The sequence below is a fragment of the Chaetura pelagica genome, unplaced genomic scaffold (assembly GCF_000747805.2).
Source record: "Chaetura pelagica isolate M959 unplaced genomic scaffold, ChaPel_1.0 scaffold21, whole genome shotgun sequence".
Classification (NCBI taxonomy): domain Eukaryota; kingdom Metazoa; phylum Chordata; class Aves; order Apodiformes; family Apodidae; genus Chaetura; species Chaetura pelagica.
Window position 1 is genome coordinate 1,880,747 of NW_009952251.1, and position 25,214 is coordinate 1,905,960.

Consider the following 25,214-nt stretch of genomic DNA (forward strand, 5'->3'; position numbering starts at 1 on the left):
TGAAAATAAGCATGGATGTATCTCTATAATAGAGGTTGGGTCCTTGCCCCATATTCTCTGGGACCGGGAAGGTGTGGTTCCAGTTTTACCTGGACTTTCTGATGGTCTCATGTGCCTGTTCTTTCACAAATCTCTGGTGTGCAATCCCTGACAGTGCTTTTAAGTTGCCAAAGTTCAAATTGATGAGGTAGGTCTACTGAGAACAGACAGTGGGTCTGGTAAATTGTTCATGTCATCAACCCAGCAGGATTGTTCAGTGAAAGAACACCACTGCAGAACACTCTTCAGTGCATAGTGTCTGGTGTGACATTCCATTTTCCCTTCAGTAGTTATCCTTAGTTATGTTCATGTTTAGTAACCACCAATGTTTATGTTTGCATAACTCAAACTCAAGCAGCTGTGGGGGAAATAATAAAAAAGTGAAACCAGGCACATGCTCAAGGGAAGACAGGAGTTCTCAACACTTTAAGTAAAATCATCCTTAAGCCTAAGCTTTTGTAGCCAGTGAAGACACTGAGTGAACTGGTTTATATCAAAAGGAAGATGCTATGGAAAACTCAACAAAATATTTGTCTAGCAAGAAAGCAAAATCCTACAGAGTTCATTGAGCAGCAACCAAAGACAGACGACTTACAGAGAGGAGAACTGGTGAGTTGTTAATTACAACATGAAAATATTAGGATGCAAGCAGTGTGGGAAACACATGGAGTATACACAGCTGCCAATAAAATTACAATGTAACATTTTTCTGTTTCATACACATAAACAATACTAAAAACACTGTTTTGGCCTGCCAGATCAATTTAGTGTGACCTACACACTAGAGAAAATAAAACAGCAGGGTTTTTTACAGTAGAGCAAATCAGTTAAGAGGCACACACATAGAATGAAAGGACACGCTTGTTCCAGTTAGCCTTCAATATTCTCCAGGCATAAGCATCCAGCTTGGACTCAAAATAGGCAGGTGATGATTTCAGCTTGTGAATCTAAATAGCCATTGCTTTTCATAATTAATCTATTTTCACTAAGCTTTTGTAACTACATGGTAAAATAAAACTCCTTTGCTTTAACAGCAGCATGGCTAAAACGAGTTTTGTAAGCTCTCATCTGTTTCTACCCTTCACAAAGACAGTATTTAATGTTCTTTAGCATTTTCCCCTATATTTAGAAAGTATGCACATTTTTGTTTCTGCTATTACAGAAATGCCTCCCTAGTGTACTGCACAGGTTATATAAACAGAAACTTTCGTCTGGAAAAAATATTCAAGCAACAAGCTCACAAACACATTGCTCCTCAGAACCGTGTTTTGGCCTGGTTCCTTCCATGTTCTCTGTCTTCTCCCTACTCCAACAATGCATCCTTGCTTGCCCCTAAGATTCTGAGGCCAAATAAAACCACTTTTAATACCAGAACAAGGCCTTAGCAATCCTATATTTATGTATTTTAATGTCTGAGCTCATATCTTATTAGACAGGTTTCCACTGCTTTTTAGCATGGTCTCTAGTGGACAGAGCGAAGTGTTTGGATTTTGTAGTAGCAGAGATCAGAACTGATGAATTTGATGGAGAACAACCATGTCAGTACTTCCCCTGTCGCTACACAAACTAACATTGGGAAAACTAAAAAATAAAATAAGTTGTTTGTTGCCTTTGTCACTATGAGACTAGTTAATGTGATAAACTGAGTTTCTTTAATGGACAGATCTTCATGGGGTTGCCCTTCCCTGAAGACAATGCAACTGTCCTAACCTATAACAGCTGAGGACATGGACTCTCTTGATAAAAGGAACATACTGATTCTCATCTAGAAGTGTACAGCCACAATTCTCAGCTTGGAAATAATGAATTGCTATATGTCATGGAATTATAGGGGAAATTAACATTTCTTTAGAAACATCAAAGGCCAACAAGCACTAGGAAATGCTACGTTTCTTCTTAGTTCACATAGGATCAATTATTAAGGAAACGGGGTAGGAATCAATTTAATTCCTTTCCAGTCACATAGAGCACCTCAGTGCAAAATTGACCAACTCCTCCTCCATCAAGAACTTGGCAAAGTTATAAAAAAATAACAGAGAGGAAGCTGGAAAACCAGACTGGAAAAAGAAGGTTGAAAGACAAAGCAAGTACAGAGACAACTAAATGCTAACAGATACACAATGAAAAAATCAATGGATCAAATCTTGTCTCTTGCTCCTACCAAGGTCCCACTGTTCTCACACAAAGCTCAGAAAGCCACTCAAGCTGAACTGCTTAACTCATGAGAAACTTAACTGATTTTAGTATATTTTCTGAAATAATGCCCTACTCTACCTCAATAGGATGATCCCAATCAGATGACAGTGAGAACTGCTCAAAGCTCAGGTCAGCAATACCTCTTGGGAATACACTTTCTTCCAATGCTTCTTAGTGTTCACTTGATACCAAAACGTTATGTCAAGCTGGTTCACTACAGCGCACAGCCTGCAGCCATTGGTGTGCTGTGGAGAACTGGATACTGGGTGCTATGGGAACTTGCCTCACACCCACATATCAGCAGATCTGGTCTCCAACAGAGCAAGGAACAGAATGCATTTCAGACCTAGACACCTCAGGGAAGACGGTCTGCGAATTCCTTCCTCTCTAGTTATGCTGTTTCTCTTGGGTCTTCTATAGATGTTAGGAACCAGGGTTAAAATCATAAACATTTCTTTAGCTGAGGTTCTAGAGAGGTCTTACCTTTGTCTATTTTTTCTGATTATTGCCAACACTAACATTTTGTCGGGCTTCAGCCATCCCTCCTATTTCCCTCCAACATCAGCATTTCAGTATATCCCATAAACTGTTTGAGACTCCTGTGACAAATGCACAACTTAGCATCCCCACTTCTCTCTCTGAACCTATTGGAATCCATGCCCTCATCATCAGCCCCATTGGCTCCCCTGCTGTAATAACATTTATCAGTTCTGCTGTGGGTGTTCAGTTTTTTATGACACTTTCATAATATTCACTGGAGCAAATACTGTGACTCTAATCTCTCCTCCCATTGAGCAACATCAAGGACAGATTTGAATCCATTGAGTCTTATATTTCATGACTGATGCTGGAGCTAAAATAGAGTAACACTACTACATCTTTCTTTCCTGTCTCCCTTTGCCACGCCTCTTCTGAAAACAATGATTATATTCTTCTCTTATCCCTCACTCTCTCAGGATTGGGGCCTGGGTACCAAACTCTAGCTGTCAGGATTGTATTATTATTCATCGCAGGTGATTCATCTGCAGTCCGGAGCACAGGATTCAGCATTGTTTGATTTTATTATCCAGATGAAATTTTGAGGTGGAGGTTCAGGAAGCAGATAATTTTGTTGGAAGAAAACAGCAAAGCAGACAAGGTAGAGGATGTGCAAAGTGGGGCAGGACACAGACAGTGCTTGTGCTGTAGAGATAAGAGATGCAGCAGGAGAGAGAGCGGCTCTATAGGATTAGTTTTGCTGAAGTGATTCCGAAGGCAACATCAGAAGTGTCTTATTTGTGGTCAAACGGACAGTACTCATGCCTTGGACTTACGCAGGCTCACAGAATTCACACTTAGTATACAATGGCAAAAGAGCTGCAAATGCCCAACTGCAGTGAGTTGCCAGCACAGCAATGACAGAGATAAATTATGCTGACAGCTGCCTTATTTCACAGTTCCATACTCAGAACAAATTCTGAATTTGTTCTGATATTAGTATAAACAAATAAATCTTCCTCTAGTTTACTGCATGAAATTTAGTGCTTGCTCAGAGAAAAAAAAAAAAAAAAAAATTCAGTCAGCTGCAGTAGCTCAGAATTCCACTATAATGATTAAAATTATCAGTGACTCTTCAGAAAAGCTGCTTTGGATTGCCAGGCTAACTTATAGCTTTACTGATGAGAATCACAAGGCTTCCAGATGACCAGAATCTCCTCTTTCCTTCTGCCTCTTCTAGGCTTTCTGAAAAACCTGCTGTGCTTGGAGAAATGGGGAAATAAAAGACCAAGCTGACATGGAGGAAAACATGTTGACACAACTCACAAAGTATGGTAGAGAGGCAACCACTAAGAGCACAGCTCAAACAAGTCTTTTCAAAACCCTGTTAAACACCTCAGAACACCCATTTCCTTCTTGAAGTGTTTAATAAGCTTCACTCTCTCCTGAACAAGCTTTGTGCATAGTTTGAGAATGAATGTTGTTTTAGAGACTGAGAAGGACACAGTCAGCTGTGGCATTCCAAACAACTGTAGCAGGACTATTAATCTGGAAGGGGGAAAGAGGCTGCAATAGCTCAGAATTCCACTATAATGATTAAAATTATCAGTGACTCTTCAGAAAAGCTGCTTTGGATTGCCAGGCTAACTTATAGCTTTACTGATGAGAATCACAAGGCTTCCAGATGACCAGAATCTCCTCTTTCCTTCTGCCTCTTCTAGGCTTTCTGAAAAACCTGCTGTGCTTGGAGAAATGGGGAAATAAAAGACCAAGCTGACATGGAGGAAAACATGTTGACACAACTCACAAAGTATGGTAGAGAGGCAACCACTAAGAGCACAGCTCAAACAAGTCTTTTCAAAACCCTGTTAAACACCTCAGAACACCCATTTCCTTCTTGAAGTGTTTAATAAGCTTCACTCTCTCCTGAACAAGCTTTGTGCATAGTTTGAGAATGAATGTTGTTTTAGAGACTGAGAAGGACACAGTCAGCTGTGGCATTCCAAACAACTGTAGCAGGACTATTAATCTGGAAGGGGGGAAGAGTTATTTTTTCATGGGCATCCTCTGAGGTCTGGTTCAACAGGTGAGATGCTGGAACACTGAAGTACAGAAGGGAGTTAGCTGTGGGATACTGGTGGAGTTTGACATCTTAGCCTTCAAAAAATATACTGCACCCTTCTCCAGTGACTTTGCTCTGTCAGCAGGCTTTGTAAGAGACCCCAGTAGCTCCTTAAAGTTGTGCTAGTTAACAATCTGATGACAACCTCAAGCAAGGTTGAGGGACATCAGTACTGTCACTGTTTCTGCTATATCCAAGCTGAGATTACATGCAAATTCATGGGATAGTCCTGATAAGCTTAGTTGGTTTTTAAGCTTTGTTGGTTTTTAAGTATTAAGTTTTATATCATGTACACATTTCCTTTTTACCACTAACATATTTCATTCACTGGCAGGGTGAAAAGACAACTGATAAGAACCTCTAAGCCAACTGTGTATTTCACAAAGAAAGTCCCCACCTCAATCCAAAAAATGAGAACTGTCCTTGTCAAACTTTCACCACAAGGAACTAGAATGATGTGATGCGAATGTAAATAAAAAGGCCAAACACCTGCAATGGGTGATTACAGCTTGATAGGTCTACTGAACAGTCACGCTATTCTGTAATTGGAGAAATGATGCTTCATTTTTTTCATGTGTTCTTTATACTAATAAAGCTGTAGGAAAAGCTGTTGTTACATTATGTATTTTGTAATGTCTCAGTAACTTATATTCTTTTAGTTCATGGTACTTAAGGATTATTATTTGATCACTATGTTAGCCCATGCACAATGTTTACACAGCAAACCAGATTATATAAATTTTCATTCTAACCAAAAATACTGTCTGACAATAAGCAGATAAAGAGAAAACAGAATAAATCAATTTCACTGAAGTCCTTCCCTCTACAGCCCTTCATCTGGTAAAAATTATTTATTTTGTGTAATTATCAACTTTCACTAGCATTGTTCTTTTTAGCAGCCAGCTAGCACAGCAGCATCTGGTAAAGCCATCTAAAGATCTATTTCAGGATCTCTTCACAAGCAATTAGAAATCTACTGCCTGATCATAAAGTTATTTAAGCTGAAAAATGACACAGAAAACCTTTTCCTGAAAGAATACTTCTAAATCTTATTTAACTAGAAATTATGGCTTCACCTCAGTATTTGGCAGTTGTACCAATTGTATGAGTTGTACCATGGCTGTTAGCATCCTGCACATTTTTACATAAATTTGTAAAGCACTTTATTCCTATCTGAGGCTCAGTTCTGCTCCAACTACTGAGGTATGCGAGTATCTTACCTGCTTTATATATTTTATTCTAAACACACTCTGGCAAGGCTGAAGTTTAGAGTCCTTGTTTTTGGGCTCCTGCTACTTGGGAGAGGTAATTTTCCCAAAAGCAACCTGGTAAGTGGCCACAAAGAAACCAGAATAGCCTGGCTCTTTGGTCTAACACCTGTTGAAATTTCTTTAGTTAATATTCCCCTATATGTGTTTAATAAGTTAAATCAGTCTGATAATGAGATGAGAAAGGATATGTTAACTTTTAATCCACAATTACATGCATAAAAGCTACAGTCTACCTGCATGGCTCCAAAAAGTACTTGCTCTTGTTTACTAAGGATGACAAAACAAACCTATGAATGACTGGGAGAGAAAAGAGGAGATGGAAGGTCATAAAGTATGAACAACAGGCTAAGAGACCATGTAATCCACCTTTGGATTTCACGTCTGTAATCTGTCTTCATAAGCTTAGTAAAAAATACAGGGATGAAGCAAGTATCTGTAAAAGACAAAGGGGCCAGAAGGGACATTATCTATCTCATTGAAACCTAACCCCCCTAAATTTCATGAGCTCTGTCTCTTCTTTCCACTAATGCACAGCAAGGATAATCCCAAACTGCTAGAGGCTGTGAGAAGAGATCAAGCCCCTCTCCCAGTGCTGCAGTTAGGCAGGCAAGTAGCCAGCCTGAGGCCAGAGCTCTTAGATCAGTTTCTAGTTGTGTCCTGAATGTATTTTAATATATTTCAAAATTTTTATTGTTGTCAAACTCAATTTTTCCAGCATTATGTAAATTTTTTATCCAGCCTATGGTGGAGCTTTCAATTGGTTTTTGTTCACTCCAAAAGCTGTTGACTGTGCTGGTTTTCTTGCTCTTTATAAAGCATTGGATACACCAATGTGTTTGAGACACAAAGAGCAGAGGAAGCTTGTCTTTTTTTGGTCCAGTTCTGAATGCAGTGTAATTAAACATGGCCCTTACTATTTTCTACAGACTATTTTCCACTTGTGGTTGGAAGTAGACTGCATGGGCAAGTAGCACATGTTTTCTTTTAGTTCTCCATATGAGTGTGTAGATGCCCAATATGTGAAAATTATTTTCTGGCAAGGGATGTTACAAGGAACTGGCTCCCTTTTTGTTCTACATATTTCACTCAGATTTCCTGGGGCTCTCTCTTTATCCCCAAGATCATTATTCAGTCTCTTGGTGGAAAACTAAGAACGTAATTATAGCATGGTGGTTTTAACCTTGACAACAAATGTCTCAAGAACACTCCAGTGAAAGGGGAGTTCACTTAGCTCTTCTGACCTTCCCTTGCAACTCAAGCACTATTTGGTGTTCTTCTTTCCTTGCCCTACACTACTTTGAAACATGGCTATGCTCTGACACGCTTTATATCCACACAGTAAGTGGAGCAGCTTACGTTCTCGCTCACACAAAGGTATTCTTGATAATTATACTACAAAGCTGGATGCAATGAAGAGAAATACTGGCTCAGGAAGTACAATTAGAACGATCTTCCTCATACCTTGCAGGTGCACCTATGAGTCTAAGAAACTGCCATTCAGTTTGCTCCATCCAGAGAAAGCAATGTCATAGAAAATCCTGCAAAAGCAGAGGTGATGCCAGTACTAGGTTACAGCAGAAGCACAATTCACATGAAACTGCAAAAGTCTTCTCATAGACTGGGGCAAAGTGAGTTCAGTCCATGGCCTGTAAAATGCTCTGATGTCTTCTGGTATGAAAAGCACTGTACTGAAGCAAGCAATTATCACTTGTTCTGAGCATGCAGAGAACTACTGCAGTTGGCAGGAACTCTCAAGTGAGCTCACTGTGGTGTTTTTAAATAAATATGTTCCAGAAGATGTTTTTTAACTCTATTTAATTAAAAAATTAAATCTGGAAGCAAGCACTCAATTACCCCCTCCCAAGCATTTACAGGTGTTCACAGTACATCTGCTTCAAGCCACTCCTTTTTTAGATTGTGGGAAGACAGTATGAACTGTTCCACCAGAGAGCTGACGTTTTAAATAGCAGCATAGTACTGACTGTCTGCCAGAGTAACGTTTCTTCATTGATTAGGTCAAGCTGTGAAATACTGAGCCAGGCAGAGACATGGACTTCAACTGGCACCTATCACTCAACAACTTCTGCTGCTAAAAGGAAAAGTTCTTGTACATCCTTCTGCTGCAGGTTTCAGGCCATATGTGCTACTAATTTATCTCCATAATGGTTTCATATACTATATGAAAGTAGGAGGAAGACACAAGATGCTATGTTTGCACTTCATCCTTTCAGTGATTACTAAAACCATTACAGAATCACAGAATCTTAGAGGTTGGAAGGGACCTCAAAAGATCATCTAGTCCAACCCCCCCTGCCAGAGCAGGGTCACCTAGAGTACATCACACAGGAACGCATCCAGGTGGGTTTTGAATGTCTCCAGGGAAGGAGACTCCACAACCTCCCTGGGCAGCCTGTTCCAGTGCTCTGACACTCTCACAGTAAAGACGTTTTTTCTGATGTTTATGTGGAACCTCCTATGTTCCAGTTTGCACCCATTAAACCCTTGTACTATCACTGGACACAACTGAAAAAAGCCTAGCTCTGTCCTCCTGACACTCACCCTTAACATATTTGTAAACATTGATGAGGTCGCCCCACAGTCTCCTCTTCTCAAGAGACCCAGAGCCCTCAGCCTTTCCTCACAAGGGAGATGTTCCACTTCCTGAAGCGTCTTTGTGGCTCTGTGCTGGACTCTTTCATAGAATCATAGAATCTTAGGGGTTGGAAGGGACCTCAAAAGATCATCTAGTCCAACCCCCCCTGCCAGAGCAGGGTCACCTAGAGTACATCACACAGGAACGCATCCAGGTGGGTTTTGAATGTCTCCAGGGAAGGAGACTCCACAACCTCCCTGGGCAGCCTGTTCCAGTGCTCTGTCACTCTCACAGTAAAAAAAATTATTTTTGGATATTCACCTTGAACCTCCTATGCTCCAATTTGCTCCCATTACCCCTTGTCCTATCACTGGTCATCACTGAGAAAAGCCTAACTCTGTCCCCCTGACACTCACCCCTTACATATTTGTAAACATTGATGAGGTCACCCCTCAGTCTCCTTTTCTCCAAGCTAAAGAAACCCAGCTCCCTCAGCCTTTCCTCATAAGGGAGATGTTCCACTCCCTTCATCATCTTAGTAGCTCTGCACTGGACTCTTTCAAGCACTTCCCTGTCCTTCTTGAACTGAGGGGCCCAGAACTGGACACAATACTCCAGATGCAGCCTCACCAATGCAGAATAAAGGGGGAGGAGAACCTCTCTTGACCTACTAACCACACCCTTTCTAATGCACCCCAGGATGCCATTGGCCTTCTTGGCCACAAGGGCACATTGCTGGCTCATGGTCATCCTCCTGTCCACCAGGACTCCCAGGCCCCTTTCTCCTACACTGTTTCCAGCAGGTCAGCCCCCAACCTGTACTGGTCCATAGGCTTGTTCTTCCCCAGATGCAAGATTACAAGACTAAAAAAATATTATTAGAAAGTCCAAAAGATTACTGACTCTTGGAATGCATTTTTTATTCTGACCTTGATAGTAAATGCAAAAAGAAAGACACTGTGTTTCAGCAATCAGCTGCAATGCAAGATGAAAACTTCTGACTTCATTTAGCTTCACTGAAACCCCTTAGACAGTGACAGCTGTGTGTAACAGGAACTGGTTAAGCTGCCATCTAGGTTAAAGTATTGAGCTCAGTCAAGTATTGCCTGCAGTCCTTAGTTACTGCACTTAGTTACTGTTATATGTTTATCTGTTGTACATCTCAATCAGTCCACACTTCCAGCAGCAACTGGGAGAATAATCTGCAAAAAGCTTCAGAATCACTATCAAAAAGAAAATGAGGTATCGTTGTCATGCCCTTGCTTTTGGTTACTCCATAGCAGTCTGGGAGGAACAATTTAGCTGATTTGCTTCATTATTTCTTGATAGAAAAGTCAACTGTGTCACAATGAAATTCCCATACCAGGGCAGGTGATAAATATGCAAGAGGCTGAGTGCTCACTTAATAACCTTATCCTCCTGCTACCACTAGTGATACTTTGTTCAATTTTGAAGCAAAGAAACTGCCACATAAATATCATAAACTAAACCATTTAGCCCAGGAATACAATGTGCTCAGATGGGCTGACACTGAACTTGATACAAAAGAATCAGGTCAAGATGGATCACTTAGGAAAAACAACACAGTGAGATTTTTTTCAAAGAACTGTATTTTTGTCCCCCTTTGCCTGTATCTATGTATTTAAACATTCACATATGCATATATTACTTCCTGGTTGGTGAGGATTTATTTAATGGCACCAGGTATTTTTTTGATGAAACCAAATGCAGCAAAAAAAAAAAACCAGGGTGTAAGTGACCCTGCCTCACCAATGCCAGTGGCCCGATTAGCTCCTCTTTTCTCAGGTGGTGCTGATGATCTCAAGCTGATTTACCTACCAGCTGTGTAATTCTGCAAAAGCAGCTTTGATCTTCTTCACTGAATTATCCACTTCCTCTTTAATCATCATACGATATCTAGTTAGAGAAACAGTGCAACGTTGCAAGTCTTTTACTGATTTTTCAATGTTCGGCCCTAAAATAGAAGACAAAAATTGCACAAAAGTCAGAAAGTTGATTTTGTCTTTTCTGAATGAGGGAGCAGGAACAGTTTAGTGTGCTATTTGCCCAGATTAGGAAGAAGTGGTTATCCTACTGAAATCCATAAAACCAATTTTTCCATAGTCCTTCTTCCATGGTGCTCTTTCTAAGCTTCTAGGCATGGTTGCTCAAATATATTCCCCAAATTGATGTAAACAGCACTATCAAATCAAAGTATTTATATTAAATTTCATTTAATATATTAAATAGACCACTCAATTTTCTACTCATTTTTGCTATGCTGAGCATGATTCTGCTCTCACTTTCCAACACATCTCTTTTCATTTAAGTGGTCTTTTTCCTTAGATGCCTCAGCTGTCTGATCATCTCAGCACACAACAACCAGGGACCCAATTTACCTCTTTTTTTGACTGAATCATCTGTCTTTGTATCAAGCTGGGTTGTAGCATTGGATGATTTAACTGAGGAAGATTTTGACTTTGGCCTGCCTAGGTTACACTGGAGTTGAACTGATGACTGAAGAGACTCATGCTGTTCTACTCCATTTATAGCCTTTGGGTTTAATTCCACAGATACTCTCTGGTGTTCTTGTTCTTTGTCTGCAAGAAAACATTAAGGCAGAAACTGGAGATATATGATTAAGAACCATATGAAGCCTTGTTGTTGAGTCTGAATGACTTCATGTTTATACATGGAAAAATCAAGGGTTTTTTTCACTGACATGCATTTTACAGAACTGCAGGAAGCAATGACAGAAGAGAAACAAAATGGTTTCGGTCATTAAACACTAATCTATGTTTCAACAGTCTACAAAGAAAAACCTATTAAAAAAAAATCAACTGTTCCATGCTGACATGAAAAAATACCTCATATCACAGAAAGCATACCACTAATCTAGTTTCAACAGTCTACAAAGAAAAACCTATTAAAAAAAAAATCAACTGTTCCATGCTGACATGAAAAAATACCTCATATCACAGAAAGCATACTACCAATTCTAACCTTTGCCCAAATATTAAAGAACTACAGAGGATGTCTGCTATGGAAAGCATGGGACTTTAATGTTGAAAGACATACCTATTTCACACACAAAACGTTCATAATTTAATCAGCATTTTAAAATCACTGATTAAAACATTCCTATCTGAAATACTTACCTTGCCTGACTACAGATTTAGCAGCTGCTAAGAGGAATCAAAGAGGACACGAAGCAATGTAAAAGATTAGGTTCCTGCGTTCAACAGCTTTGGAGGGTAAGATAAAGCCTGAGCCTGTTTGGCTGTCACAAGATGACCTGGTTTACTCTTTCCAAAACTCCAAAAGGATTCAAGATATCAGTATCATCTTGGAGGAATAAGCAGCCAAAGAATGGATGTGGAAACTGACAGGTAAGGCCAGCTATTACTGCCACTGTGAATTTTAGTTAAGAAAATATGCATAGAAAATTATTTGTTAACTCTATTTTCTAATCTTTGTACTCACTTTGATAAATTAATGATGGTTTGTTCTTAAAAAGCCATTTATGCATGACTTTATTCAGCTGATGTGTGGTGTCTGGAGAAAAGTGCCTTGTCACATTAACAGCTGGATTGTAGCCCATGGAGGGAGATTAATGCTGCTGGGACTGATGAATACCACCTGGACAACTCCAGGATATCACCTAGTGATGACTTGTGCTCTAGCTGGGCACTACGATGAGTGTAAAGTACATCTTGATATGTTTCCACAGCAATCACAATGTCAGAGGAACAAGGAGGAACACTACTGCCCACATTTCTAATTTGTGGCCTTTTTCTCTTCAAGATACTGAGAGGGAGAGATCCTGAACTGACTCATAATTAATCAAAACACTCCCTAAGGCCCTCCATAATGAGGTAACTTGGCTTTTCAGGGCCTTGAATTCTGTACTTCATTTTCTCTAGCAGGTCTTGATTGCCTGTGGGAAACCATCATATAAAAAAGCAACAACTTAAGACTTCTCAGAAAAAGATGGAATAACGGCAGGAAATAAGCACACCTGAACAAAAGGTAATAGCCACATCATCTCCCCTATCATTTTTTGAGCACTGGACAGACAGAGAAGCACCATCTAAACTGCATCCTCCCTTCTAGTCCCCGAACTCCCTTCCAGACAGCCAGGATTTTATGGCTCAGAAAGACCTAATCTCACGGACCGTGAGTTGGTATAAGCAAAGCTTCAACCTCGTGTTCCTTATGGAGATGAAAGCATAAAGGACTGTCAGCAGACACTCGACTATGATCCTTCTGAGCTGTAAACTGTCTGAAGGTGATGCAAAATGACTACAGCAACATTGATTTGATAGGGAAGGAATCAAAACAAACAAGCCAGACAAGGACAAAACAAAGGAGATTACAACACAAGAGGGAGCAATATGAAACGGCTGCACTTGGACTCATTTCAGCATTTCAAACCGATTTAGAACAGTCTGTGTGACTTGCTCAGAAACTACAAGGCCACAGTTGCTGGCTCCTGAGGGATCCTGATCACCCTTCTCTTCTATTTAGTTACATGCACTTCAGCACAGATTTAACAGTAAGTATATTGGTGGCTTTGGACCTCAAGAAAATAGCTACTATACTGGCTGCAAAGACGAAGATTCTAGTGCAAATGAAAGTAAAGAAGGAACTTTCCTTCTCTGTATTAAAGAAATTGCCTGGAACTTGAAGGGACACATGAATGTTAAAATTTCAGGTTTTCCTTTATCTCAATTTTCTTTCCTTTTTCACCTTTATTTTCTCCCTCTCTCCCCCATATTTGAAACATGTGCAATGTGTAAAAGTTGACAAAAATTGTAAAGCTATGCTAGTATCTCATTTGTCACTTGTAAAAGCAAATAAAATTGAGATACTTTTTTTTTGCTCTCAGCATGTACAACTCCACACTTTATAATGTCACAGAAAAAAGGTCTCAATCCCAGAACAGTACAAAAATATCACTAAAAGCATACTCTTCTTGCATTCAGGTCTGTTACCCCTAGAAAACGCTCCTCATGCATAGATAATTCAGTCTTTATTCAAGCATTTTCAAAAAAGGCAAATCTAAGTCTGACTTGGAAGCTTGACATATATTTATACCACAAATGTTTATGGATTGCAGAATAGGTGGCAGGAATGCTTTTAGTATTATGGAAATGCAGCATTATTTGGCTTATTGCATATTCAAAGTAGAGTGGGAGTCTTTAGCAAGGGTGGGAAGAGTATCTGTGATCCTTTGTGAGGCACCACATTCTTAGGACAAAATTTCTTGATAAGAAGTTTGTCTATTTAACTGTTACAGGTTGCAAAGTTTTCATTTAATTGACCGGAGGTTGGGACTACGAAAGTCATCTGGAAGCAGACAATTCATTTTAGGATAATTTTCCATTTAGCACATTCCTTTACAATGAGGTTTGAGAGCTGTATTTGCAACCATGCAAAACAGGATTTCAAGGAAAGTACTTTCAATGCAGTCTTACCTACTGCTGAAGACACAGGAAGAAAATACCAATACCAGCAATAATGTAGGGCTGTCAAGAGTTTGAAATGTCTTTGAAAGCTTTTGTAGTCAAGTATCCTTCATACAGCTTTCATAGAGCTTCTACCCCAGAGGAGGAGATTTGTTTTCAATGCTGTTGCTGAAGCTGTAACTCTGTATTTACTACAACCCAGCAGGCTTCTGTGTTACTGAGCCACAGTTTCAGAATCAGTACCTGGAGCCTAACAGAAACAGGTAGGTACTGAGAGACTATCAGACTGCTTTTCCTCAAAGATCTGCCCTTCCCTTTTAGGGAGAGCCACTGGAATTCTACTGCAACCAGCTTATCTGGGGAAGATAAGAAAAGGACAAAATGGACTAGTCTGGACTAGGCAATAAAGAAATCTTGCAATATGCTCCAAGCTCATACTGCTCAGATGACTTTGCTCCAGATGAGGGACTTTATTGCTTCTGTCACCATTTTACACTCAAGCCATTTTCTAACATTACATTTTTCTGTAATTTTATCTGTAATATTCTCTATCAGCTGGAACTCTAATGATAGTTTGGTCCTTTTGTCTCTATAAAAAAAAAAACACAACACATTTTGCAAGGAAACATATTGCAAGGTGAATTATGCTCAGATACATGCATGACTTTAATAGTGATGTGCATTATTTTGCACAAACACCTCTATCCAAAGTTTTATTATAGTCTACTTCATGGCCATAAAAATACCATGATCTTTAAGTAAATGGGGGCTTGGTTATAGCTAGTTAAAAAGGTGTCTTGTGCCAACTGAACTGACCTCTGATTTCTGGACAGACCAGTGCTGACTCTACAAATCCTGAGCCTTTCCTCTTAGGAGAAGTTGTTTCCAGTTTCTGATTGGCAGAACCACTGCAAGAGTTGTCCTTTGAGCATCCATTCTGATGGCAGTCACATATTCCCAGCGGATCTTGGGACACCTTCTCAGGTCCACTATTCTTGTTTTTAGGATCTTTATTGCCTTGGTGCTGCTTAGGTTTGTTCCTTTTTCTCCTATTGTTCTATGGAGAAATTGTGCAAAAACAGAGACATCAGTCAGTGCAACTCAGAAACTCAAAATATTACCAGCAAATTGTCCACATTCTAAAAACACCACACAAGTGACATCAGTCTTATGCAATTTACAGGCCCTACTGTGCTATACAACAACACATTGCACCTGTTCAGCTGAATATAAACACTTCAAAATAAAATCTGAAGGCCCAAACTGGTTTTCCCCTTTCTTCCACACAAAATTCTTGCATTGCAAAATTGTAACAGAGCCTCTGCCAAGATGCTGCTCAAAATGTCTGCAGTCACTTAGGACAAGCAGTTCTTCATAACCCAGGGTATATGCACATAGTAACACACAAATCCTTTAGGCATCACTCTAATCAGGCAGAAAGTGATCACAGAGAACATAGGCTGGCCACTGCTATTGTAGCTCTCCCAGCCATAAAGAGGAATCTCCATGACAATGACTCACAGGGCAGCCTCCTGGTACAGCTGCAGCTTGGAGATACATAAGCATGAAGATTATGTCCCAAATATCTACTTTAAGTACCTGACTTGATAGTGTCACTACTGGATGACTCCTGTGCATAAGTTATTCCTATACCTGGCAGCAAAACCACTATATGTGGTTGTGACTATCCAGTATACAATTGTTTATTAAGTGTTTCTGCACATGGACTGGTTAGGGATTCATCCTGTACTTGTCCACGGTCTGGCTCCTACTCACATGTACACACACATGCTGTTCAGAAATTCTCTCAGAACAGTGGGCTAGAGAGACAGCAAAAAATTAACAGGGATAAACATAATACACGTAAAGTCACCTACGTCAGCAGAGACAGACAATGTACTGGCCAAAATAAAAGTACTACATTCAACTACAAACAGTTGATAAATGGTCTTAATGATTTTCTTCTCAAGAGCAAATTCTTACCTTCTTTTTCCCTGTCATATTCCATTCCTTTAAAACCTGAGTTGCGCTGCCTAGGAAAAAGAAAGATAAAACATTTCAACATAAGTTCAGCTACGCACAAAAACAAGTGTGTTCAAGAACAGTTTCTAGTCTCCTAGCTGAGACTAATTTCCATTTGTTGTTGCAAATTCTTATGTGGGGAGAACAGAATGGGTACTGCCAACTTCCTCCTTTTTTGTCACACATTTTATTTTATTACATACATAAGAGTGGATGGGATGTTTGGCTCCACTGCTTTTTATGGCCTTCATTCCACAAAGTGATTAAGTGGATGCCTAACTTAAAGCACTACCATAAGCCCCTGAAAAATCAACACTCAGGTCTCTTGCCTGAAAAGGGAAACATCTCAGCACCTTAGTACACACACTGGGTAAACTGGATAGTCAACCCTGACTCTAGAGCTCCTGAGGGTTTTGAAAGATTTTGGCATTTATCATAGACTTCCTATGTGTTATCTGTCATATTCAGAAGACATAAGATGACAAAAGTGAAGAATTAATTAGAATCCAAGAGTAATTTCACTAACTCCAGCAGAAATTCTGCATCACACAAACACAGTAAACTTAGACCTAGCAGATAAAAGTTGTTGAAATTATACTGAAAAATAATTAAATTTTTGTATACTTGTAGTTTTGTCCACCAGCCCTAACGAGTTGGTTATATATATATTTATGGAACAAAGCAAGCAAAGCCCTGGTTAGACCAGTGCCAGCTGCTGTGTTAGAAGGAAACTCTTCTGCATTTAGTTAACATCATTATTTTGTTCTCCTGACCCCAAAGCTGAAAATAGAAATTGATGGTTAGGAGGGAATCTGAATCAATATCCAAACTACAATAGCAGTATCTCCCACAATAATCCTTATAATCATAACCAGGTTGAAGGTCTTCTGCTTGAATTTAAGAATCATTTCACCAACGTTGCATAACTATAGCTAATATTAATTATCCCTTCAAAATGGATTTCATACTCGACCATCCTTCTTACTAATTTCAGTGAACTCTTGAGGGCATTAGTATTAAGAAGTAATGCTGTTTTCAGACAACCATAAGCTGTGAACTTGTATTCCGCCAAAGATGCGTGAGGTTTTCAAATGTACCAAAATTACTTTCTTTGAGGTCACTTCACACCCAAACCATGTTATGATTCTACAAAAAATTATTTTTCTATCACAATAATCCAGATCCAAGATTATCTGCTGAGTCCATTGCACACATTAGAGGAAACTATATGTCTAGTAGTGCCAAGCATAATTTGTCAAATCGTGAAAAAATGTGTATGGCATCCAAAGCCAAATTTAGTTTCCTAGATGACATGACAATGCAGACAAAGGTTAAGATAACTTCTATTATGGGTATACCTATACATATACCTACCTTAAGTTATACACATACATACTGAAGCACATCTAAATAGAACTCAATCTCCTAAAGACATGCTATCTTTTGACAGACACCACACATCAGTATGTAGAAATAAACCCAGACATCTGCTGTCCATTTTACTCCATGCTGCTGAAAATAAGCGATTTCCCTTGACAGCTTTTGTGTTGGCTGGTATTGTCTTAGCTTTGCTTCCCTCAGCTTCCCTGTGTACACTATGCATGACGAGGGTTATTTTGGGGTTTCAGTCAACTAACCCATTTCCACCTGTTGGAAATGCACTAACCATACAAGTTCCAAAGCCCTCATTTGAACCCACAAGTGTATTTTCTTGAAAACATGTACAGACCAGCTAAACAGAGCTTCTGATTTATTGTATTAGGTAAACACTAACATAGGAAGTGAACATTTGAACCGCTATTTAACTCAAATTTGACATATAGAAATTAAATCATAATAGAGACACCACCTAATTGCCAGTCCAGTTATAAAGCAAGAGAGGAGCTAATATCAGGAAATTAAGTTTTAGCATTTCTTGGTTCAGCATGCAGCACCTCTGAGAGCAGCATTAAATGGAGGTGCTCAGCTTTTTCACTCGGCATGGCTGTCCCAGTATTTTTCACTGCATATGGCAACGCGTTCACTGCGATTGGGTTATTTCAATCTTTGCAATTTTTGTCATTCATGTGAAAAGATACCAGAAGTGCTAGATTCATTTTACCCACAGTGGCAGTTGACTGGACACACATCTTTTCTCACATTGCTTCCAGACAGTAACAGATACTGGCTGTTTTCAATTATTCACTTGCAAAGACTTCTGAACTCAAGGCACAATGATTATAAACCGGTGAAGTTCAAAGAAAGATCATTTGAACTCAGGTAACTACAGCTTACTTTTCTACAACCTCGTTGCACTCTCCAAAGCTTCCTTTTGCCCTGTTTCTTCCTCACAGCAGATGATGACACGTGGCTATGAAAGCACTTCCCCTTTTAAGGATCCATGAGAAAAAACTCAGAGCACAAGTGAGCAATGGTAATTTAAGACAAAATAAATTAAAAGAGAGTAACTTAATAATTACAGGGCAATGCTCCACTACAATCCCTGGGACATGTCACAGGAGAATAAAATTACTGTTAATTAGATGCATCCAATTTTCCTTTGTGTGTGAGTGTGCACTAACAAAAACCAATTTCCATACATCTATCAGAATCTAACTTTCTTTGCTGATGCCTGGATCAAGAGGCACCATTTAAATCTGATGGAAGAATTCTGATACATTTATAAATGGTTTTTTTTGCATCTCGGTAAGTAATTTCTAGTATATCATAATGCTTTTTATAAATTAATTCAATTAATTCATGAGCCCCAGATTCATATAGCCCCAGAAGTCAAGACAGAGGAGGAGTTTGACATGGTAGATGAGGATTGGGTTAGGGATCAGTTGAGTAATCTGGACATCCATAAATCGATGGGTCCGGATGGAATGCATCCAAGGCTGCTGAGGGAGCTGGCGGAGGTCATTGCTAGGCCACTCTCCATCATCTTCAGTAAGTCATGGGCAACAGGAGAGGTGCCTGAGGACTGGAGGATAGCAAACGTCACACCAATCTACAAGAAGGGCAAGAAGGAGGACCCGGGTAACTACAGACCGGTCAGCCTCACCTCCATCCCTGGAAAGGTGATGGAACAACTTGTTCTTGTCACTATCTCCAGGCACATCAAGGACATGGGGGTCATCAAGAGCAGTCAACATGGTTTTATCAAGGGTAAATCATGTTTGACTAACCTCATAGCCTTCTATGAGGAAATTACTAGGTGGATAGATGATGGTAGAGCGGTAGATGTGGTTTATCTTGATTTCAGTAAAGCATTTGACACCGTCTCCCACAGCATCCTTGTAGAAAAGTTGATCAGGTATGGGTTTGGTGACCAGGAAGTGAGGTGGATTAGGAACTGGTTGAAAGGAAGGAGTCAGAGAGTTGTAGTCAATGGGGCAGAATCTGGTTGGAGGTGTGTGACTAGTGGAGTCCCACAGGGGTCGGTACTGGGACCGGTGTTGTTCAACATCTTCATCAACGACCTGGATGAGGGTATAGAATGTACCCTCAGCAAGTTTGCTGATGACACTAAGCTGGGAGGAGTGGCTGACACACCAGAAGGCTGTGCTGCCATTCAGAGAGACTTAGATAGGTTGGAGAGTTGGGCGGGGAGAAACATGATGAAATTCAACAAGGGGAAGTGCAGAGTTTTACATTTGGGGAAGAACAACACCATGTCCCAGTACAGGTTGGGGGCTGAACTGCTGGAGAGTAGTGTAGGTGAAAGAGACCTGGGGGTCCTGGTAGACAGGAGGATGACCATGAGCCAGCAATGTGCCCTTGTGGCCAAGAAGGCCAATGGCATCCTGGGGTGCATTAGAAAGGGTGTGGTTAGTAGGTCAAGAGAGGTTCTCCTCCCCCTCTATTCTGCATTGGTGAGGCCACATCTGGAGTATTGTGTCCAGTTCTGGGCCCCTCAGTTCAAAAAGGACAGGGAACTGCTCGAAAGAGTCCAGCGCAGAGCTACGAAGATGATTAGGGGAGTGGAACATCTCCCTTATGAGGAAAGGCTGAGGGAGCTGGGTCTCTTTAGCTTGGAGAAAAGGAGACTGAGGGGTGACCTCATCAATGTTTACAAATATGTAAGGGGTGAGTGTCAGGGAGATGGAGTTAGGCTTTTCTCAGTGATGACCAGTGATAGGACAAGGGGTAATGGGAGCAAATTGGAGCATAGGAGGTTCAAGGTGAATATCCAAAAATAATTTTTTTTACTGTGAGAGTGACAGAGCACTGGAACAGGCTGCCCAGGGAGGTTGTGGAGTCTCCTTCCCTGGAGACATTCAAAATCCACCTGGATGCATTCCTGTGTGATGTACTCTAGGTGACCCTGCTCTGGCAGGGGGGGTTGGACTAGATGATCTTTTGAGGTCCCTTCCAACCCCTATGACTCTATGATTCTATGGTTCTATGAATTCAAACCAAACCCTAAACTATTCTGAAGTAAAATAGATACGAAATAAGCAACTTGGTAAGATGGCATTCTTACAGCTTTTGAGACCACTGAACTTCTAGATCTTTGAAACATCTCCAAGCTACAAAGATTTTTTAGAGGATTAGATCGTGGCATCCTATTACTCTTGCAAAGGGTTTCTTACAGATTTTGTAATTATTTTTTGGTGAAGGTTCAAAATACTTGCCATTACATATTTATCAGAAAACTGTTAATTAAATATAAGTGACCTTTCATTAGAGATGGTCTCCTGATGCATAATACAAACTCAGATTCAGATTGAGAACAGCCTAAACTTCCAATGGAGTCTTCGTTCAGCCATAAATGTCAAGGATATTTGCAAAACTCAGACTGAGGTTTGAATGTCAATGTATGCATCAAGTTCAGGGGTTTAGGAGCCTGGTTATCTGCTTCAGAACTATCCCAAATTCTTAGTAGTTACTTTATCTTCAACCATGAATCATATTGTGACACATTTACTTCAAAGAGCATTAACTTTCATGCAGAATGAAGAAGGTCTGCAACAAGAACGGCTCCAAAAAATGGCAAAGTTGGTTAGGACTCAATAGCCACGTCAAGCATACTGTGAGGAGGAAAAGATGTAAACAGGAGGATCAGCTGTTAAAAAACAATAAACTTTCTAAGTGTCACAATCATCTGAATTACAGCAGAACAACAGAGTATTTTGAGCCACTGGAGACAAATACTTTAGCATCCAATTGCATCCCTTAACGGCTTAGTGAAAAAGGTCCATTTTACTCACCATCCATGAAAGCTTGAACAGCCTTGTCTACATTGTTATCAAACTGCTGCAGCACCAGAACTATCTCGTTATTGCTTTTGTTTGGAACAATTGATCGGATTGCATTGATCTAGAAGGAAAAAAAAAAAAAAAAAGAGGAAGACAATGACATAAAGATTTATCCTACTCCTTGAGACAACAAGGTACCTCTGTGCTGATCCAGGTTTATATAAATGCACATTACACATTATGTGCTTACAAGTATAAAAACATGTATCTGTACAAAGCAATACGCATCCTCTCCTTACCTGGCCCATGCTTATAATGAAAACAATTTCAAGGGACCAAATTATAGAACTGGTAGCAAGTAAGGCTGGAATCAAGTCCTATCTGCAGTCATAGTGGAGAGAACTAGTTTAACTGACAAAATTTAGCCTTACACTTCTTCCCTAAATGTTCTATTTGCTGCCATGTGACTTAACAAGATCCATCACATAATGCAAACTTATGGAACACAACTACTTCAGCAACACTGTTGCATGCCCTTGTTACATAGAAGTTCCAGTTTGTGTTTTCTTAACATGTGGAAAACAGCCATATGCCTGAAAAAAGTCACAGCCTAAAAAAACCAAAACACAACAGTATAATTTTTAAATGTTCTAGTGGCATCTCAGCATGATTTCAGTTTGCTGTTCTGTATATAAGTTACCAGGAAGCTTGTGTAGCAAAATTCTGAATAAAGGACAGAGGAAGCCAAATGTTTCCTTCAGGAAACTCTGCTGATGGATGAGGTGTTACACCCACAGATGATTCTAGCATGCCATGCTTCAATTTCACAGTATTTTCTATTGCCATATTGTCTTCAGTATCTGTTTATATCAAATGGTAATTCAACCACTATGTTTTAAATAAAATATTCCTACTGGAATCACGTTGATTTACTTCCTCATGTCCATGTAACACAGCTGAAAGTAACTAGTTACACAAAACTTAATTACTATATTGTTTAAAGCTTTACTAGGTAGAAAAAAAAACAACTTGGTTAAATGTAGTTAACAAAACTAACAAAAGGCTATAGTAGTACTCTGAAAAAAACAAGAGAATTGGTGCCACAAGCAGTCTAGCTGCTCCAAATCAATTTTTCTGAGCTTCTGTGTAAAGCTATCCAGCATGTATCTACTACTAGAAACTTATTATTGCACTGCAAACGTTTATCCAGCAATCCTTCTGTGGGAATACGTCCTTGCTTTGGGTGTACTTTACTTACAGCATCACAGTGTTGTCATGCTAATTTCTGACTGTGAAGCACTGATGGCCTTTTCATCATACTGTGAAATAAAACTGTGAAAAAAAAAAATTACATGATATAAAAATACACAGCCAGTTCCCTGTTTAAGGGAACTAGGCTGACTTACATGGTGAGAGTGTTCACAGCACCTTGTTTTAGCTGTCCATGTAGATGGTGAAGAACAATCTTTTGAGATTCCCATTACAGAGTCTCAATCAGTGGACACACCAGAAGGTGATTCAAAACACTTAAGTGCTTGGATTTATGACCAAAAACCTTATTTTGCTGTAGTATGCTCACCCCACTTCTCAAATGCTCTGTTTCCCTGTCCTGTATACTTACAGAAGCCATGACTCACTTTTGGTTCTGTGAATGTACAGTGGCTGATTCATGATGCCATTTCAGCATCACAAAAGGTTGATGTTTGCTTGAGTTAAATCCATACAGGATCAAACTTTCTGGAGGACACTTTATAGATGAGCTCAATCTCTCATTGCGTAAAGATGACCACTTTCTGACTTCAGCACACAACATCTTAGTACAATTCACGCTGCTCCTGTTCAGCATCCTATCACACATCTCTTTGCAGTATCACATTTGCGCACAACACATTTCAAGTAGGAAGTCTGGCCTTGTACAATTCAGGTCACAACTATAATTTAGAGGGCAGCATAAGTAAATTGCTTGTCTGCTTCCCAAGGACCCTTTCCAAAGGCCTATCTAACTACTCATCTAATGTTGCTGGTCTATGACTCTTGCCCACAAGCTAGGTCCCAACCAAAGAGCTAGCTGGTTTGGAGTCTCCAGTAAACACAGGTAACTGTGCTGGAAGTTCAGACAGGCTAGGCTGTCAACTGGACCACTTGAACTTGATGATATTTTTGCCAGAAAATATTCAGAAGATCTGTTTGCTCAAGCTTATCACTACAGCTGATACGCATGCAGGGCAAGAGAAGTGGCAAGTATAGCCCCCTCTGCACTGCAGAAATTAAAGTGATAACCACCTCAAACCAGCAGGATGTGTAGATAAAGCCCTGCAAAAAGTAGATTTTTCATCTCATTGCAGGCTCAGGTGTGTTATCTACTGATAAGGCTGCAAGAAGCATGAACTGAGCTAGCTCCATAACAACACAAGCTGGCAAAGACACCAGGGTAGAGCAGACCACAAACTGCAGTCCATTTTTTGCTCAAGCTGGTAGTTGCCAAACGCTTCCACCAGGTGGATTTCATCTTCATATACTTAAAATATCCACTCTTCTTTCACAATCGTCTGGATCATCTCTCTCCCTACTCAGAATTGCTTAATCTCCTTGTGGCAGCTGCTCACAGGAAAAATAGTCAAAGGCAATACCTAGTGTATTCTGACCATCTTTAAATATAAGCATGGGAATTTCATATGGCTTCTAGGTCTTTCTTTGCTATGAAAGGTCTGGGAGCCTCAGGAAGCATCTGGAAACAAAGTGATGACAAGACCACAGGATGGATCAGGCAACTTGCCAGCCACACACTGCAGTTTGGAAACTCCTTAAAGACATTAAGAACATCTGTGGGATGGAGAACACTGATACACAAGAATTCAACAGGCAGACTATGTTTTAGGCTACAGAATCTACTGGAGAATTTCTGTTTACATTGTATGGTCTTTGTTAAGAAATTTTGATTAATAGAAAAATCAGAATTAAAAGCTAAACTGTGCTTCATGCAACTAGTACTATGATCAAATATCAAAAAGTTATGGAAACATTCTAGTTGAGGAGATAACCCAAAAAATCAGGGTGATGATCCTAAGAATACTTGCCAATGCAGAGAAATTAAGCATGTGACCAACACTGTGGAAACAATCCCATTTAAGTTGGAGTATATAAAAATCAGATTTAGGGAACATCAACGTACTGCAGAGCTCAAATATTCTACTGCCAAAACTCAATAATATACTTTTTGGACTCTTGTACAAAATATATATTTGTCTATCTTTCCATTAGAAAATAAAAAAAGTAGTTTAATTAAAAATTCCTCAGGAAAAGAACATCAGATTGCAAACTAAAGCATTCAGGACTATGTAAATTCCAAATCAGAAGTTGCTTACACTTTCTTAATCTTCTTTCCTTGTGTATGTATGCTATGTTACCCAGAATACCTAAAGTTCTTCATGTTTCTGCTTTCTAGATTTCTGTAGTGACTTCTGTGGGATAAGATAGATGAAAACTAAAATTTGCAACTAGTAGGATATATCAATATTAAAAAATACATATACTGCTCTGTTCAGAAACAACAAAAGCAGATATAAACCTAGAATTCCAAGAGGGGAATTCCCAAAAGGTGGCTTCACAGTGTATCTGGGAGGAGGACAAGGCATGTTGAGGGAGCCAAGGCCATAAGACAGCCTTAGCCTAGAAATGCATATTTCAAGGTCCCCAGTAATCCACCTCTTAGTCCTTTCATTCTGGTTTCAAAAGTGTGTAGATTTATGTGCTTGAAGCTCAGCTCTGTCTCCACATGCTAAAAGTGCCTCATATATTCCTGGGAAGGTACACAGCAATTAAAAAAACCCAACCCAACAGAAGGTG

At 39.8% G+C, this 25,214-nt stretch overlaps 1 protein-coding gene across 3 annotated transcripts in view; it reads right to left on the minus strand.

The window, feature by feature from the left end:
* Positions 1 to 21,483, minus strand: part of SPATS2L (spermatogenesis associated, serine-rich 2-like) — a 32,670-nt gene extending 11,187 nt beyond the window's left edge. Inside the window, exons 1-6 of one of the 3 annotated variants that reach the window (XM_010007352.1) lie at positions 21,381 to 21,477; positions 16,150 to 16,199; positions 14,998 to 15,223; positions 13,669 to 13,704; positions 11,098 to 11,274; positions 10,538 to 10,673 (exon numbers count right to left, since the gene is read on the minus strand). In XM_010007352.1, the coding sequence (XP_010005654.1) occupies positions 10,538 to 10,673; positions 11,098 to 11,274; positions 13,669 to 13,704; positions 14,998 to 15,223; positions 16,150 to 16,199; positions 21,381 to 21,387 (632 nt within the window). In that variant the 5' untranslated portion in view covers positions 21,388 to 21,477. Of the gene's footprint in view, positions 1 to 10,537; positions 10,674 to 11,097; positions 11,299 to 13,668; positions 13,705 to 14,982; positions 15,224 to 16,149; positions 16,200 to 21,380 lie in introns of all 3 variants that reach the window. The other 2 variants (XM_010007351.1, XM_010007353.1) reach the window with 2 other exon arrangements.
* Between the last annotated feature and the right edge of the window lie 3,731 nt (positions 21,484 to 25,214).